The sequence below is a fragment of the Aspergillus viridinutans genome (genome assembly GCF_018404265.1).
Source record: "Aspergillus viridinutans IFM 47045 DNA, scaffold_5, whole genome shotgun sequence".
Lineage (NCBI taxonomy): Eukaryota > Fungi > Ascomycota > Eurotiomycetes > Eurotiales > Aspergillaceae > Aspergillus > Aspergillus viridinutans.
This window is the reverse complement of record NW_025091221.1, coordinates 2077508-2089885: the sequence shown is the minus strand read 5'-3', so window position 1 is coordinate 2089885 and position 12378 is coordinate 2077508. Positions and strand designations below refer to the sequence as shown.

The 12378-nt window shown below is 51.1% G+C and overlaps 6 protein-coding genes across 6 annotated transcripts; 3 read left to right on the top strand and 3 right to left on the bottom strand.

The window, feature by feature from the left end:
- Window positions 1–791: 791 nt before the first annotated feature.
- Window positions 792–1652, top strand: Aspvir_007658 (lytic polysaccharide monooxygenase auxiliary activity family 9 protein; the record flags this gene model as incomplete). Its single annotated transcript, XM_043270837.1, has 3 exons — window positions 792–892; window positions 945–1173; window positions 1230–1652. 3 exons carry the CDS (start codon window positions 792–794, stop codon window positions 1650–1652), a joined length of 753 nt encoding a protein of 250 aa, XP_043126772.1.
- Window positions 1653–2510: 858 nt separating this feature from the next.
- Aspvir_007657 (uncharacterized protein) lies at window positions 2511–3003 on the top strand (the record flags this gene model as incomplete). The annotated part of the gene is made up of 2 exons (XM_043270836.1): window positions 2511–2832; window positions 2891–3003. 2 exons carry the CDS (start codon window positions 2511–2513, stop codon window positions 3001–3003), a joined length of 435 nt encoding a protein of 144 aa, XP_043126771.1.
- Window positions 3004–3166: 163 nt separating this feature from the next.
- Window positions 3167–4006, bottom strand: Aspvir_007656 (putative 2-hydroxychromene-2-carboxylate isomerase; the record flags this gene model as incomplete). The annotated part of the gene is made up of 4 exons (XM_043270835.1): window positions 3167–3370; window positions 3431–3714; window positions 3773–3872; window positions 3932–4006. 4 exons carry the CDS (start codon window positions 4004–4006, stop codon window positions 3167–3169), a joined length of 663 nt encoding a protein of 220 aa, XP_043126770.1.
- A 2235-nt stretch (window positions 4007–6241) lies between these two features.
- Window positions 6242–7417, bottom strand: Aspvir_007655 (protein N-lysine methyltransferase family protein; the record flags this gene model as incomplete). The annotated part of the gene is made up of 2 exons (XM_043270834.1): window positions 6242–6869; window positions 6930–7417. The coding sequence occupies 2 exons, from the start codon at window positions 7415–7417 to the stop codon at window positions 6242–6244; spliced, it is 1116 nt and encodes a 371-aa protein (XP_043126769.1).
- A 379-nt stretch (window positions 7418–7796) lies between these two features.
- On the top strand, window positions 7797–9274 carry Aspvir_007654 (uncharacterized protein; the record flags this gene model as incomplete). Its single annotated transcript, XM_043270833.1, has 2 exons — window positions 7797–8873; window positions 8927–9274. 2 exons carry the CDS (start codon window positions 7797–7799, stop codon window positions 9272–9274), a joined length of 1425 nt encoding a protein of 474 aa, XP_043126768.1.
- A 385-nt stretch (window positions 9275–9659) lies between these two features.
- Aspvir_007653 (Zn(II)2Cys6 transcription factor) lies at window positions 9660–11890 on the bottom strand (the record flags this gene model as incomplete). The annotated part of the gene is made up of 9 exons (XM_043270832.1): window positions 9660–9910; window positions 9965–10028; window positions 10077–10291; window positions 10366–10675; window positions 10729–11152; window positions 11220–11530; window positions 11605–11688; window positions 11745–11764; window positions 11839–11890. The coding sequence occupies 9 exons, from the start codon at window positions 11888–11890 to the stop codon at window positions 9660–9662; spliced, it is 1731 nt and encodes a 576-aa protein (XP_043126767.1).
- Window positions 11891–12378: the final 488 nt, after the last annotated feature.

Genomic DNA, 12378 nt, shown 5'->3' with positions numbered 1-12378 from the left:
CTCTGTGCGCCATGCCCAGCGCCTCTTCTTCATCAAAGAGAAACATCTGGATGGCGTACTAGTCAGTCGGATGACCAGGGAGTCTCAGTCTGGTCTGGCGTATTGTGCGTTGTGATAATAGATGGATCATTACGGGGTTTGTGTTCGGCTTCGCTGCTGCTGAGACGTGATACTCGGTCTGTCGAGGGTACCCACTAAATCAAGGCGTGATATCCACAGTGGAGGAGGGCGAAAGATGCTGATGCGTCTGATGTTTCCGGATGGTTCCAGCAGCAAGGTCTGAGGAAACACCAAGGGAGGGACTGTGGCTGCACGGTCCATGCATTCAGAGGCCAAAGAGGCCGGCGTCAGGGAACATTCCCGGGTTGCAAGGTTGTGGAGCGCCAATGATTCATGGCATCCATGCATGCATGCATCCATTGGCGCAGGGATTACTCTTAGTATTCCTGTCTGCCGAAGATGAAGAAGCGAATCTGGTAATTCAGGAGCTCTTGTATCAGAGGGCCTGGATAATATCCTCAGTCATGCCGCCTGCCCACTGGGTCACTTTCAGGGGTTGTGGGGGAACTCGTACCATGCAGTGCTGATAACCACAGGGGTCGAGGGGTCGAAGCTCTTCAGAATGGTTATAAAAGGCCTGAGCAGTCGCTCGTTCCTGTATGCTGTTCCGGTCCCTGTGCTCATCCCAACCGCTTCTAGCTCCAGACGCCCCCTGATCAAGCAGGTCTTTAATCATTGGCTGTTGCTTCTTCAACTTGTTGTGTGAACTTTACCTTCTTCCATCAGACAGCATGATTTTGTCCAAGATCGCTTCCGTTACTGGCCTTCTGGCCTCAGCGTCTCTCGTGGCGGGCCACGGCTACGTTTCTGGCATCGTTGCTGGTGGGAAGTAGTATGTGCTTGAACCTCACAATGGCAGATACAACAGCTAACACCTATTCCAGCTACGGAGGGTACCTTGTTAACCAGTACCCCTACATGAGTAACCCCCCAGACACAATTGCCTGGTCCACCACCGCCACCGACCTTGGATTTGTGGACGGCACCGGCTACCAGTCTCCAGACATTATCTGCCACAGGGACGCGAAGAATGGCAAGTTGACCGCAACCGTTGCAGCTGGTTCAGAGATCGAATTCCAGTGGACGACGTGGCCAGAGTCTCACCATGGACCGGTATGAGGTCGAAGAGAAGAGAACACATATAGAGCAGGTAGGCTAACATAGTATAGCTGATTACCTACCTTGCTCCGTGCAACGGCGACTGCAGCACTGTGGACAAGACCACCCTGAAGTTCGTCAAGATCGCCGCTCGAGGCTTGGTCGATGGCTCCACCCCACCTGGTAAATGGGCTGACGATGAAATGATCGCCAACAACACCACGGCCACGGTGACCATTCCTGCCTCCTATGCCCCTGGTAACTACGTCCTCCGTCACGAGATCATCGCCCTTCACTCCGCCGGCAACCTGAACGGCGCTCAGAACTACCCCCAGTGCTTCAACATCCAGATCACTGGTGGCGGCAGTGCTCAGGGATCCGGCACCGCTGGCGAGTCCCTGTACAAGAATACTGATCCTGGCATCAAGTTTGACATCTACTCGAGTCTGAGCGGTGGATATCCTATTCCTGGTCCTGCATTGTTTCAGGCTTAAAGGGGCAGCGAGTTTCTTGACCTCCATTGCCGGCCAAGACACAGGCTGCCAGAAGCTGGCTAAATGGTGGCTGTTTGAGGCGAGGAGAGCACGATTGGAAGACGGCCGAGGACAAGCTGAATCAAACTCCTTTTCCTAGTTCCCTCTCTGTCAATCCTTATGGTACTCTCTTGATGATTGTGGTTGAATCTTTCAATATATATATTCTCCACGAAGTCTACTTGAATGCTACGTCTGTATGTCTTCTTCATAGAATAACATCGCCTTACTGAATATTGGAACGATTTGTATCTTTCTCACGGCATGATCTACGAATTTATATAGTCGACTTTTGAGTTTAGATGCGTGATTCTTTGGTCCCAGATTTCAATTGGAGGAAGAAAGATATATAAACCAGAACTACTCCGTACGCAGTTACTGATTCAACAACATGGACCAGCAATTTAAACACGGATATCACAAAGAACGGCATCTTTCTTGCTTGACTGGAAAATGGCGCTGCCTAATCAAGAGCAATATGACTGTATGACTTCAGCCCAGTCGACGAGTGACAAAAGCCACGGGATGTATGTTGAACAAATTCCAAACCGGCGAATAAGACATACAAAAAATACCTGCTCCACTGTGCTAACTCGGCTACCTATAGTTCCAGGGGGATCCGTAAGGCTGACGGAAGGAACTAAAGATAATCATGACATGATGATATCCTGGAACACTCTGCGCGGTTGATGTCATCGGCTCGGCCGATGGACCCATATCTTCCATATTCATATACAGCTATACGCCCACAACACAACATCAACCTAAACTTCTCCATCGATTAAAACAGAGAATTGTTTAAACAGATAGATGGTCGAAATGGATCCCGATTCAGATTCTACGCGCGATACGCAACAACCCCCGGAAATGGAATCCAGGATGCGGCAAGCAGAGGAACAAGGGCGGGACGGGACTCGGTCAGCGGGGTCTAGTGCTGCGGATATGTACTCGACGACAACGAGCTCCCTCGCCGACCTGGGGAATCATATCAGCGACATGGCTGGAACGACCATGGCTGAGATCAGAAATAAAGCCGGTTCGGTTTCGGCGGAGGATGTTGTGCGGGAGGTCCGGGATACGGCGTACTCGATCGCGATGGGGAGTAAACAGGCGGAGGAGAGTACGGGTACGGGCGTTGAAGGTTTGTCTGTTTAGCTATTTGATTGATAGATTGGTTGATGGGGGCTGATACGAGGCAGAGTGCGATCCGCAAGAAGCTCGCATGATCGATGAGCTTCCCGAGGAGCGAATCGCCGAGTTTCTCCAGGAAAAGCACAAGAGCGATGCGGTGCGGCCTTCGAAGCAGCAATGACATTGCGGAGGCTTCATCTGAGCAAATCGATGTACATACATGCAATGAACGGTCCGCCTAGCTACGATATCAATGGCAAGCAGAATCGCGGACTGCGAAATGAGCACCGAAGAAATCCGAAAGCGGCAAACTAGACTTTGTTCCACGCCCTTTATCCTACGCACTACAGCACCGCCCGGAAACCCTTGTCCAGACTGCGATCCAATTCCAAGAAATCGGCTACTTGCCCCAGATGGTCGATCCCCCAGAACCCTTCTGTCTCGCCCTTGGAGTTGGTGCACTCAAACCAGGGAAGCCCAAAGGCACCGAACTTGAATGCACGATCTGTGTTGGCCGACAAGAGCGATTTGACCTCGTCTTGGCTCATCTGTTACCAACGATCAGTAAAAGCCAGCAATACGAAACGCAGTAACAACAATCAACATACAGCCTTGAGGATCTCCCCTGCGCCTTCGTTGCCGAGCACTTTCTCCAGGACGGGACCGAACCCCTCAGGTCGTCCGACCTGGGCATTCCCTTCAACCCAGAAGGACCGGAAGAGCGCCTCGACAGTGGGAACAAAGCGTTCCGGCGCCTTTTGCGAGATGGCGCACAGAGCACGCTGCGGAGCCAGAGTCAGGGGCGGAAAGCCTGCCGGTGTCTGTTCAATAATGGGCACGGAGAAGTAGCGGGCCCAGCGGCGCCGTTCCTGGTTGATCCATTGCGCCTTGTCTGGAGGACACAATTAGGTGTTGAGTTGAGCATGAACCCTCCCTGGAGATTGACTTACTCTTGATCTGGATGGGCGGAGTATTTTCACATGCCTTCATCAATCCCCCCAGGAAAATGGGCACATATGTAATATCGCACTTGGCAAAGGTGGGAGAGTGCTTCGAAAATGTTACTAGTGGCCTCTGAGAACGTCTGATGCGAGTATGCTATCACTCACTCTCAATACATGGAACGCTATATGAGCGAACGGGCTCACGATGTCGAAGTAGAGTGTAATCTTGGGAGCGGCCATGATGTGCAGTCCAGGTAACGCAGTCTGCTACGGCTCTGTCAAGTAAATTTAGAAGCAGACAGGTCTCTCTATATAGTTCGTCAAACGCAATAGTATCAATGAGTACAGAGTACTGTCGTTGTATTTGATTCCATCTCCGCATATGCTGCTGAGTCATCATCCACCGGATTGCCGAGGTTGTGACCATTGATGCTATAGCCTATACCGTATACGAAGCACTTCATCCTCTCTGATGTAGACGCTCGTATACAGACTTTCCGGCAAGTCCATGCCGTAGCTTCCCCTCCCCTTGGCCATCTGAATACCTCTACACTGCTAGCCACTCTGATGGTCGGTTGAGTAGGCATTCTCAAACCCTGAGCGCGGAATCATGCATCCGACCGTTGAATTCAGACCGTGGACAAAGAAACCTGTTAAGATGACAACTTCATTCCTTGTTCCTTGCTCAATGAGGAAATGCGATGCGAAGAGGAATTATGCCAATGAGATAGTGCCTTCTAGTCGCATCTCGCTTTTCTCACGACCAGCTGACTGCAAGCCGCACGTCTTGGCCGCATACTATACTTGAACAGGCCAGCTTCACTGCCTCCATGATTTGACAAGCGCCGAGGAACTGGAGCACGTTGAAGGGTTCCGCATGAGCTCAGTAAACTCGATGGTCTTTGAAGGTTCCAAGCTGTCCGAGATGTCCGCTGGCACGGACATGGAGTCCTTTCAGGATACAGTGACCAAGAGGCGTCGCCATGCAAAGTATTTACTAAGCCACTCGTATGGTGCTTACGGCCACGTCCGCAAAACAACTCTGCTGGAGATGCAAGTATCTCCTCGTTGTCATTGAGGACAACAGGTGCGACCGTTTTGAGGAGCCAAACCTCCTGATGAAGCGCAGATCTTCTACGCTTGACTCAGGATCATCATGAGACGCAGCTCTTCCGGCTGTAACCTATTCGAAGGCCACCTACGCCAAACGAAGGTCGAGCTCTGCGCGCGCTTGTAGTCATAGAACAATATTAGAGTGGTATCTGGTAACCGATGGGTCCATCCAAGAAAGACCATTAACAAGACCGCGTCACTTGCAAATTAACAAAGGACGACATGAAACAGCAAGGCGTAAGTTGAAGAAGCTTCTCTGATCGAAACCGCGAGCATCAACAATATGACTTCATTGAATGGAAGGTATGATCTTCCGTCATTGCATCGCAGAATCGTCATCATGATCCAAGTCCTCTATGGTGGCGCGCCATTCAGCTGGTGCTCACGATATATCAGATCCCAGAGCCTCCAGAAGATACGCAAGCGACAAGACTCCTTACTAGACTATCTCAGTCTCGTTTCTCGCATATTGTTGATAGTATTGATCACAAGTTGTGCACCTCATTTAGGCAATGTCATCCAACCCCCCGAATGAAGAGGGAGACTTCCCAACGGACGATGAGCAACAGCAACAACAAAACAGTTCGAACGTCGATCGTGAGATTATGGGCGTTACTAGCCGAGGGACAGCACCGCGCGTCTCGCGACGGAAGCGGTCCGAGTATGCACGATCCTGGAACCGATCCAGTTCTCGGCGACGTGTTGGAGAAACAGGATCCAAGTACCGTTCTCGATCCAGGCATTAAGTGTTTCCATTTGAGACTCCTGCCAGCTTGGCTGTCTTTGTTGAGCATATTGCACGGCTGGAGGATGGCAGATTGCACAACGAAGTGTCAAATTACAGTACTCAGGCGCTGGCATATCACAACAAAAGCAGGCCGTCAAACAGAATAATTGAAAATCACGAAATGAATATCCAATTCGAATGTTGCGCGGACGCGCTCATACACTCCGGAGAATAGGTCATTACTATTCTAGTCCAAGTATCCCATCGCGCTTTTGTGGCGCAATGCGACTTCTTGTAAGGAGCCACAACCGGCTTCAATAGTTGTAGCATCTTGGATTCACGTGGTCATGCGAAGAAGATGTAGATGTGACTTTCAGCCTAAAACCGTATATGTGGGATTGTCTGCTTGCTTGGGCGAGTAAACTGCGGCAGCGCCAACTAAGAAAGTTGGCATAAATTTGGCAGAATCACACCAAAAGCAAGCTACCGAGGCATGTGTGTCCTGATGCCGGCCGGAGTCAAGCATACAATATGCCGGGTTTGCCTCTCAGCTGACACCGTTTATCACGAGGTGGGCAAGCTTTCTCGTGTTCATTGTCTCAACACTGGCTTGATCACGAAAAGAGAAGTGTCTTTCAGCTCGCCATGATGGGCTTGCAATGTTGAGAGTGATGTCTGTCCTTTCGTCCATAGTAGTACAGCTCGATCTCGTCAAACTGGTCATGTTGAGACGGAAGTTGCATGGTGTCCTTATGCAAACTGAAAAGATTTACCGAGTCCATCAAGCTGAAAAAGACCTCTTCGCTATCATGTCGTCTCTTCAAAGCCACCAGGACTACCGCATCAGGCGACATCTGGACCAGGCGGTCCAGCACATTGACCAGCGCCGGCAGGCTGTCCGCGTTGTACGTGCAATCCGAGACAAGAATGATGTCAATGTGGCCGTCACATAAATCGTTAGGCAGCTTTTCATCCCAATCAAGTGGTTGATATCTGACCTGGGACGACGGAGCTGGCCTTGCGACGGCTATGTTTTTCATGACGATCTCCTCCACTTCGTGGAGATCTGTAAGTAGAACCGAGCAATGCGAGAGGAGCTCTGCTAGTGCTATACCCACAATACCGCAGCCAGACCCCAATTCAATGGCGTGAAGAGGAGTGCCACGTTGGCATTGTAGCAGGCTCTGGAGCAGAGGTGCAGCGGACCCTGGAGACTTAGTGATCGCTTGCTGAAGGTATATTACCGATGCGATAGCTGCATCCCTGCGGATGCAATATATATCTTCTTAGAATAATAAGCAGATACGGATTTAGAGGCCTCACCAGATATGCCGGGCAATGCTGTTGCCGGTTTCCTCCCATATCCGGAGGTCCAGCTGATTCTTCGGGCGGAAGCGTCGTTCGACAAGCTTCTCAGCCACGAGAGGCTCTGACCCCCCAAACGGCGCGCTCCAGCCTGATATGACTAGAGGGAGTTTAGAGGTGTCGAGCAGATGGTCTGAACTGGGTGGGCTCGGCCGTTGAGGGTCAATTGCGGTTACGCCTAGCACGATAGCCTCCTGGGATAGTCTGGCGGAAAATGGGCCCAAGGATAGCGGGAGCTCGCGTTTTCCTGCTTTCCACTGTAGGTTGTCCTTATACAGGGTCCTGCCTGAGCCATTGGAACTCAATGTCACCTGCAAATCGATATCTTGGGCCAGAAATGCATCTCCTAGATCGGTGGTGATGCATATGAGCGCAGTTACAGTGACGGGCCCCGCTTTCTGACTCTGAAATCTAGGAGACTTAAGAAAACGAATGTAATATACCATTTTCAGGTCAGAGACGGACAATTGATTGACGATCCTAGTGAGGTAGATTCTGGTAAATGTTTACTGATATGGACGAGAGATACTGATAGTTAGCACGTGCCGCTGACTAAACCGCCAAGCGCAGAAATGACATCGCACAGTGGAGGCGGGCCCTCATTCCTGAGGCACTGAGGCACACCACATCCCAACGATCCCGCTCTATATCTACACCTCGCATGGATATATCGATGGGGCTGACGATCAAGCCGCCAACTGTCGACATCGTTCTTTCCATCGATTCACTTCAATGTGATTCTTTTGGGACAGACTGAAGCATCTGCGCACAAAGTCTCCGCCGTTGCCTGATCGTCATACCCACTGGGGATACCTTATCATCAACATGATGCGACCCAGAGACCCTCGGGTCCGCCAGACGATCAACCAGATCTCTCACAACTTGGAATCCGCGAACGAGACGGCGCAGGAGGGGCTCTATGCATTTTCGCACCATTATATCCTACCTTGTTTTTCGTCGATTGGAAACTGCATCCACGCATGTACGGCCCCCTGTCTTCCAAGTCGGGAGGACCATCTTCGACGTCGGAGACGGGGACGTGCGGAAGCCAGCTTTGACTTTTACGATGATTGGGACAATGATGATGCCAACGACAGTTTGCTTGGATGGGGCACGGACGAGCTCGACCGGCTGCTGGCGGGAAGCGGCTTGACGCGCGGGGGCGCTGAACAGCCACGCAGACAGCGCAAAATGAGTTACGGTACTCGAGGCCCGAGACGGAAGAGCAGTGTTTTGGTACCCGATAATCGAAATGATCCGACGGTTATTCCAAGCTCGTCCTTTCTGGGGTTCTTGGAGCGCTTTCCCTGGAGACTGGGGGCGCGAGGGCTGAAATATCGACCATCCGCTGCGGATCTGCAGGAACATCCTACGGGGCTGCGCCGGCATGTGCCCGAGGATGAACCTCTCATGGAGTCCGCTGAAGAAACGGAGGAGCAGGATCCCTCCAGCAAGAATGGGCGATACCGCAGTGCCACGCAGACATCGCGTGAGACCGCGAACTCCTTGAGCTCGAGAGGGGATTTGATTCCTAGCGACGAGGAGGAAGATGCAGTTCCTCTAGACGATGAATTTGCACTGGCGTGGGTCAGTCGCCGAGGAACAGGACTAGACTCGGACGATCAATTGAGCGACAAAGTTGCAGGGATAAAACGGTCCATGTCGGGAACCTTTAGTTTCGGGACCTCAGCTTCGAGGGAGTCCAAAAAGAAAAAGAGTCGGTTACGAGAATCCCGGAGTCCTAACAAAGAGAATACTCGGGATAACGGCGCAGCGTCCTTGGTGGATCTGAGAAAAGCAGAGGAGCACGCAGAGCTTGAGGAAGAAACAGACGTAGCTCGGAAACGGGCTGCAGCACGAAGATTGGCTGCAAGCCGTGGCCTCGATCAAAGCAAAGACAAGGTATGCTAGTCGCGATGAAATTTGGAACCATTCATGCTCACCCAGAATTGCAGCCGTCACCGTTATCTTATCCGCAATCTGCACCTGGTGTCGCAGATATTCCTTCTATATTCCCGGGTCACACCCTTGTAGAGTCAAATGAAGGCCGTGCCCTTTCACCTACCCGTAGAGGCGTCTCACCCCGGGACTCGGACTGGCGACCACCTACGAATTCCTCCCAAACAGAACCTTTCCCACCACTACCCTCCTCTCTATCAGCGGCTGGCGCGTCCGAAGACCTTTCTACGTCCCCGAGAACCCCCACCGAAGTCCTAAGCAGCGCCTTGGGAGCTGCTGGCCAGCCAAATTCATCCCACAGTCATGGAGATAATTCTTCTCACGGACAAAGTGGAGAAGATTAACCCGCTTGCTGCAGGAGCTGTCCGACCCGCTTCGGCTGGAAGCTAAGAAATGCCAGGAACACTATGCGGCAGTGATTTCATAAAGAAAGCGGCTGGAAACGCTTATATTCAAATGGACCAGTTCCATGGCATTGAGCTTGAAATTGTACATTATGATATGATTAACGATCAGTTACTTTATACCCAGTTCTCAAAAAGAAAAAAAACAACCAGCTACACACTCGTTGTACTGTACGATTAACGCATAATCTTCTCCAGTAACGCCTGTATTATCTCCTTGGCTTGCGGAGTCCAGAACATTTCAAGTACCCGCTCAGAGGCACGAAGCTTGCCTTATATCACAGACGGTTGGATGTCACTGTCACTGGTATCGTTCGACTGGCCTTTATGGCGGCGCTAGGGAAGAGTCATCAAAAAGCCAAGGCGGATTGGCTAGATTCATGATCTGTTGATCAAAGATCGTCCACGAATAATCCATATTCGGCGCCGGGAACGCGAAATCAGGTCCATTGTCCGGCGGGGTATGCATGCTTTGCATTCCTGACTGAAGCCGCTCTGCAAGGACGCCGTGAATGCTCAATGTGGACGGGTCGCCACGTTTCAAGGTGCTAAGCTGGGTTTGGATCAGACGGAGATCTGCAGCAAGTCGTGTTAGAATATGATTTCAACGCATGGCTGATCGTACTGTACCATCGTGATGTGTCATTCCGTCCTCGACCCCGCGTAGCAGGAGCATAGCTGCCCAGGTTATCATCTGGATTTGTTAGATTGGCCCTGAGAAGGTAGGTAAGTGCATGCTTACAATCAGATCCCAGTTGGACCAGATACTAGAATCATCCTGCCGCAATCGCAGGACAGCGCGCGCCGATATCAAGAGCTCCTGCCGTTCGCTCGGGGTGATGTTCGAGGAGCTCAGGTCGGAGCCACGAGCTGGATGGTAGATTGATAGAACGTAGAGCTTGTGGAGATGATATTGCAAGAGAATAAGGATACCTTGACGATCGGACGGTGAGGGCTCTGCGGACACAAGCATGGTACGTTAGTGTTGGCTACATCAATCGCTAGTTCTGTCCAGCAAGGAAATTCCTTACGCGACGCTCCGTTGTATTGAACCAGCCACTCATCAAGTTTCTTGGCCCACAGCCGAATAACTTGACAATCCTTGTCTGTAAAAGGTGTACCAACCGAGGGCAAGGCATCCGATTCACTTGCACTCACGAATGACCATATAGTGGGGAGTTTCCGGCCTACGAAATGGCTAAGGCCTTGGTGCATCATCTGTGAGAGGCCGCGAAATGCACTGTCATGTTGGCTATCCAACTGTTGCAGAGCCGGTATGGGTGGCTGTCTAGGAAGAAGGGGATAGCACATGTGCATGGAGGCATGCTCTATGTCGATCACCTGGAGACGTTAGAATATATCCTGGGATCATATGCAAGCACACAGCACAGTACCTGAATGCCAGAAAAAAGACGACGCCAATCGTATGTCGCGTCTTCCAGGTTGGAAGGGCAGTGGTCAAGTAGAAGCCGGTATGCGAGGGCTATCCACTTGTCCGTAGTTTCAATGTACGCTTCGCAACTTAGGCTGGCCATAATAAGGCCGAGAATGTCCTGAAACACCGTATGCTCGTCACTTGAGGATGAGGAAACATGACTTCTGGTCCAGCCAGAGATGCCAGGCCTTGCGCTTGGAACGACAAGCTCGGCAATCGCACTGCATGTAGCTGCGAAATACCCGCCTGCTAAGGAAGCAAGCTCGGCTAGAGGGCTATGCACCGCCGATATGTAGAGAATAGAAGCAAGCAAGAGTGGTGAAGGGGCGACCAAGACGCTTTGATCCTGAACAAAATGAAGTAATGGAAGATTGTTCAGAAATCTAGATTTGCATCAGTTCACACACTGAGAAGAGAAGGGAGAAGGTAGACAGAGTATAAGTTACGTACGAGGTCCATAAACGCGTGACGATCGAATATGACCAGATATTCTGGTCCTGAGGCGGACAGGTGATGGCTTTAAGACGCTCAACAGCTTTCCAAAGTGCGCGGGAAGACACATCATCAGGCTCTTCCTCCAGATCCGAGTCAAAGGCCAGCGATGAAGCCGTGTTTCCAGCTTTGCCAATGCCTAGCAGCGACTCGATCCGCTCCAGACGCCCGAGAATAGATGAAGAATCCTGATCGGGAGATGAAGGATGATACACGAGCGTGCCCTGCACACTCTGTGACCGTTCTGGGATTGATTGGACGGCTGCAGCCTAGAGGGTGTCAGTATGCAATGGAATTTCTCAGACTTCCCAGGGAAGCACTGAGGCAAATGCATGATCAGTACATTTGATCGAGGCTTGAAGATACATGGAGCGTTCGTATGTCGACAGCGACGACATGGAGGAGCCCCGTCGACTTCACATTTCATCTTGAGGTCCGTCAGTACAATTGGCCCATTCTGGTTGACAGTCGCTTCAACTTCACCTTCAACCTACGGCAATTGACTGTAACATATTTCATCAGTTTTGTCCAGCACTAATCAAGCTACTTTGAATAATGAGAATTCAGCTCCACCTACCGCATGCCTTTGTCGGCTTGGGGCCCAGGACAATGGAGCCCGTTCTCTTCATGGCGCTATACACCTGAATTGCTGAATAGCATGATTTTCTTTAAGAACCCAGCCGAGGCAAAGGTGCGGCTTACGCCTGGGGAACGTTTCTTTTCGAGTTCATCTGAAGTAAACGATGGCAAGGAGAATTTTGGGGTGATTGGGGATGGTTGAGGGTCTCAGTCTGGACACGGACACGTGAGAGGGGGGAGGCCGGGACTGTAGACTCTGTAAACTAGACCTCCTCCTCTTTAAAGGATTTGGATCCTCTCACGATTCGCCCGTGGGTCAACAGACCCCTGATAAGCCAAGAGGACCCTAACGAGAATTGGAAATTCGCTGCAGAATGCAAACACGACCTTCGTTTATCGCTTCTGGCCTTCTCATCGAACTCTTAATTTATGAAAAGTGACCTTAGCCTCGGTCTAGTGGTCTATAGACTTCAACAAGCCACCGTCCAACCCAAGTAGGCGGCACCTAAATATCAACTAATTACGAGATAAGATACAA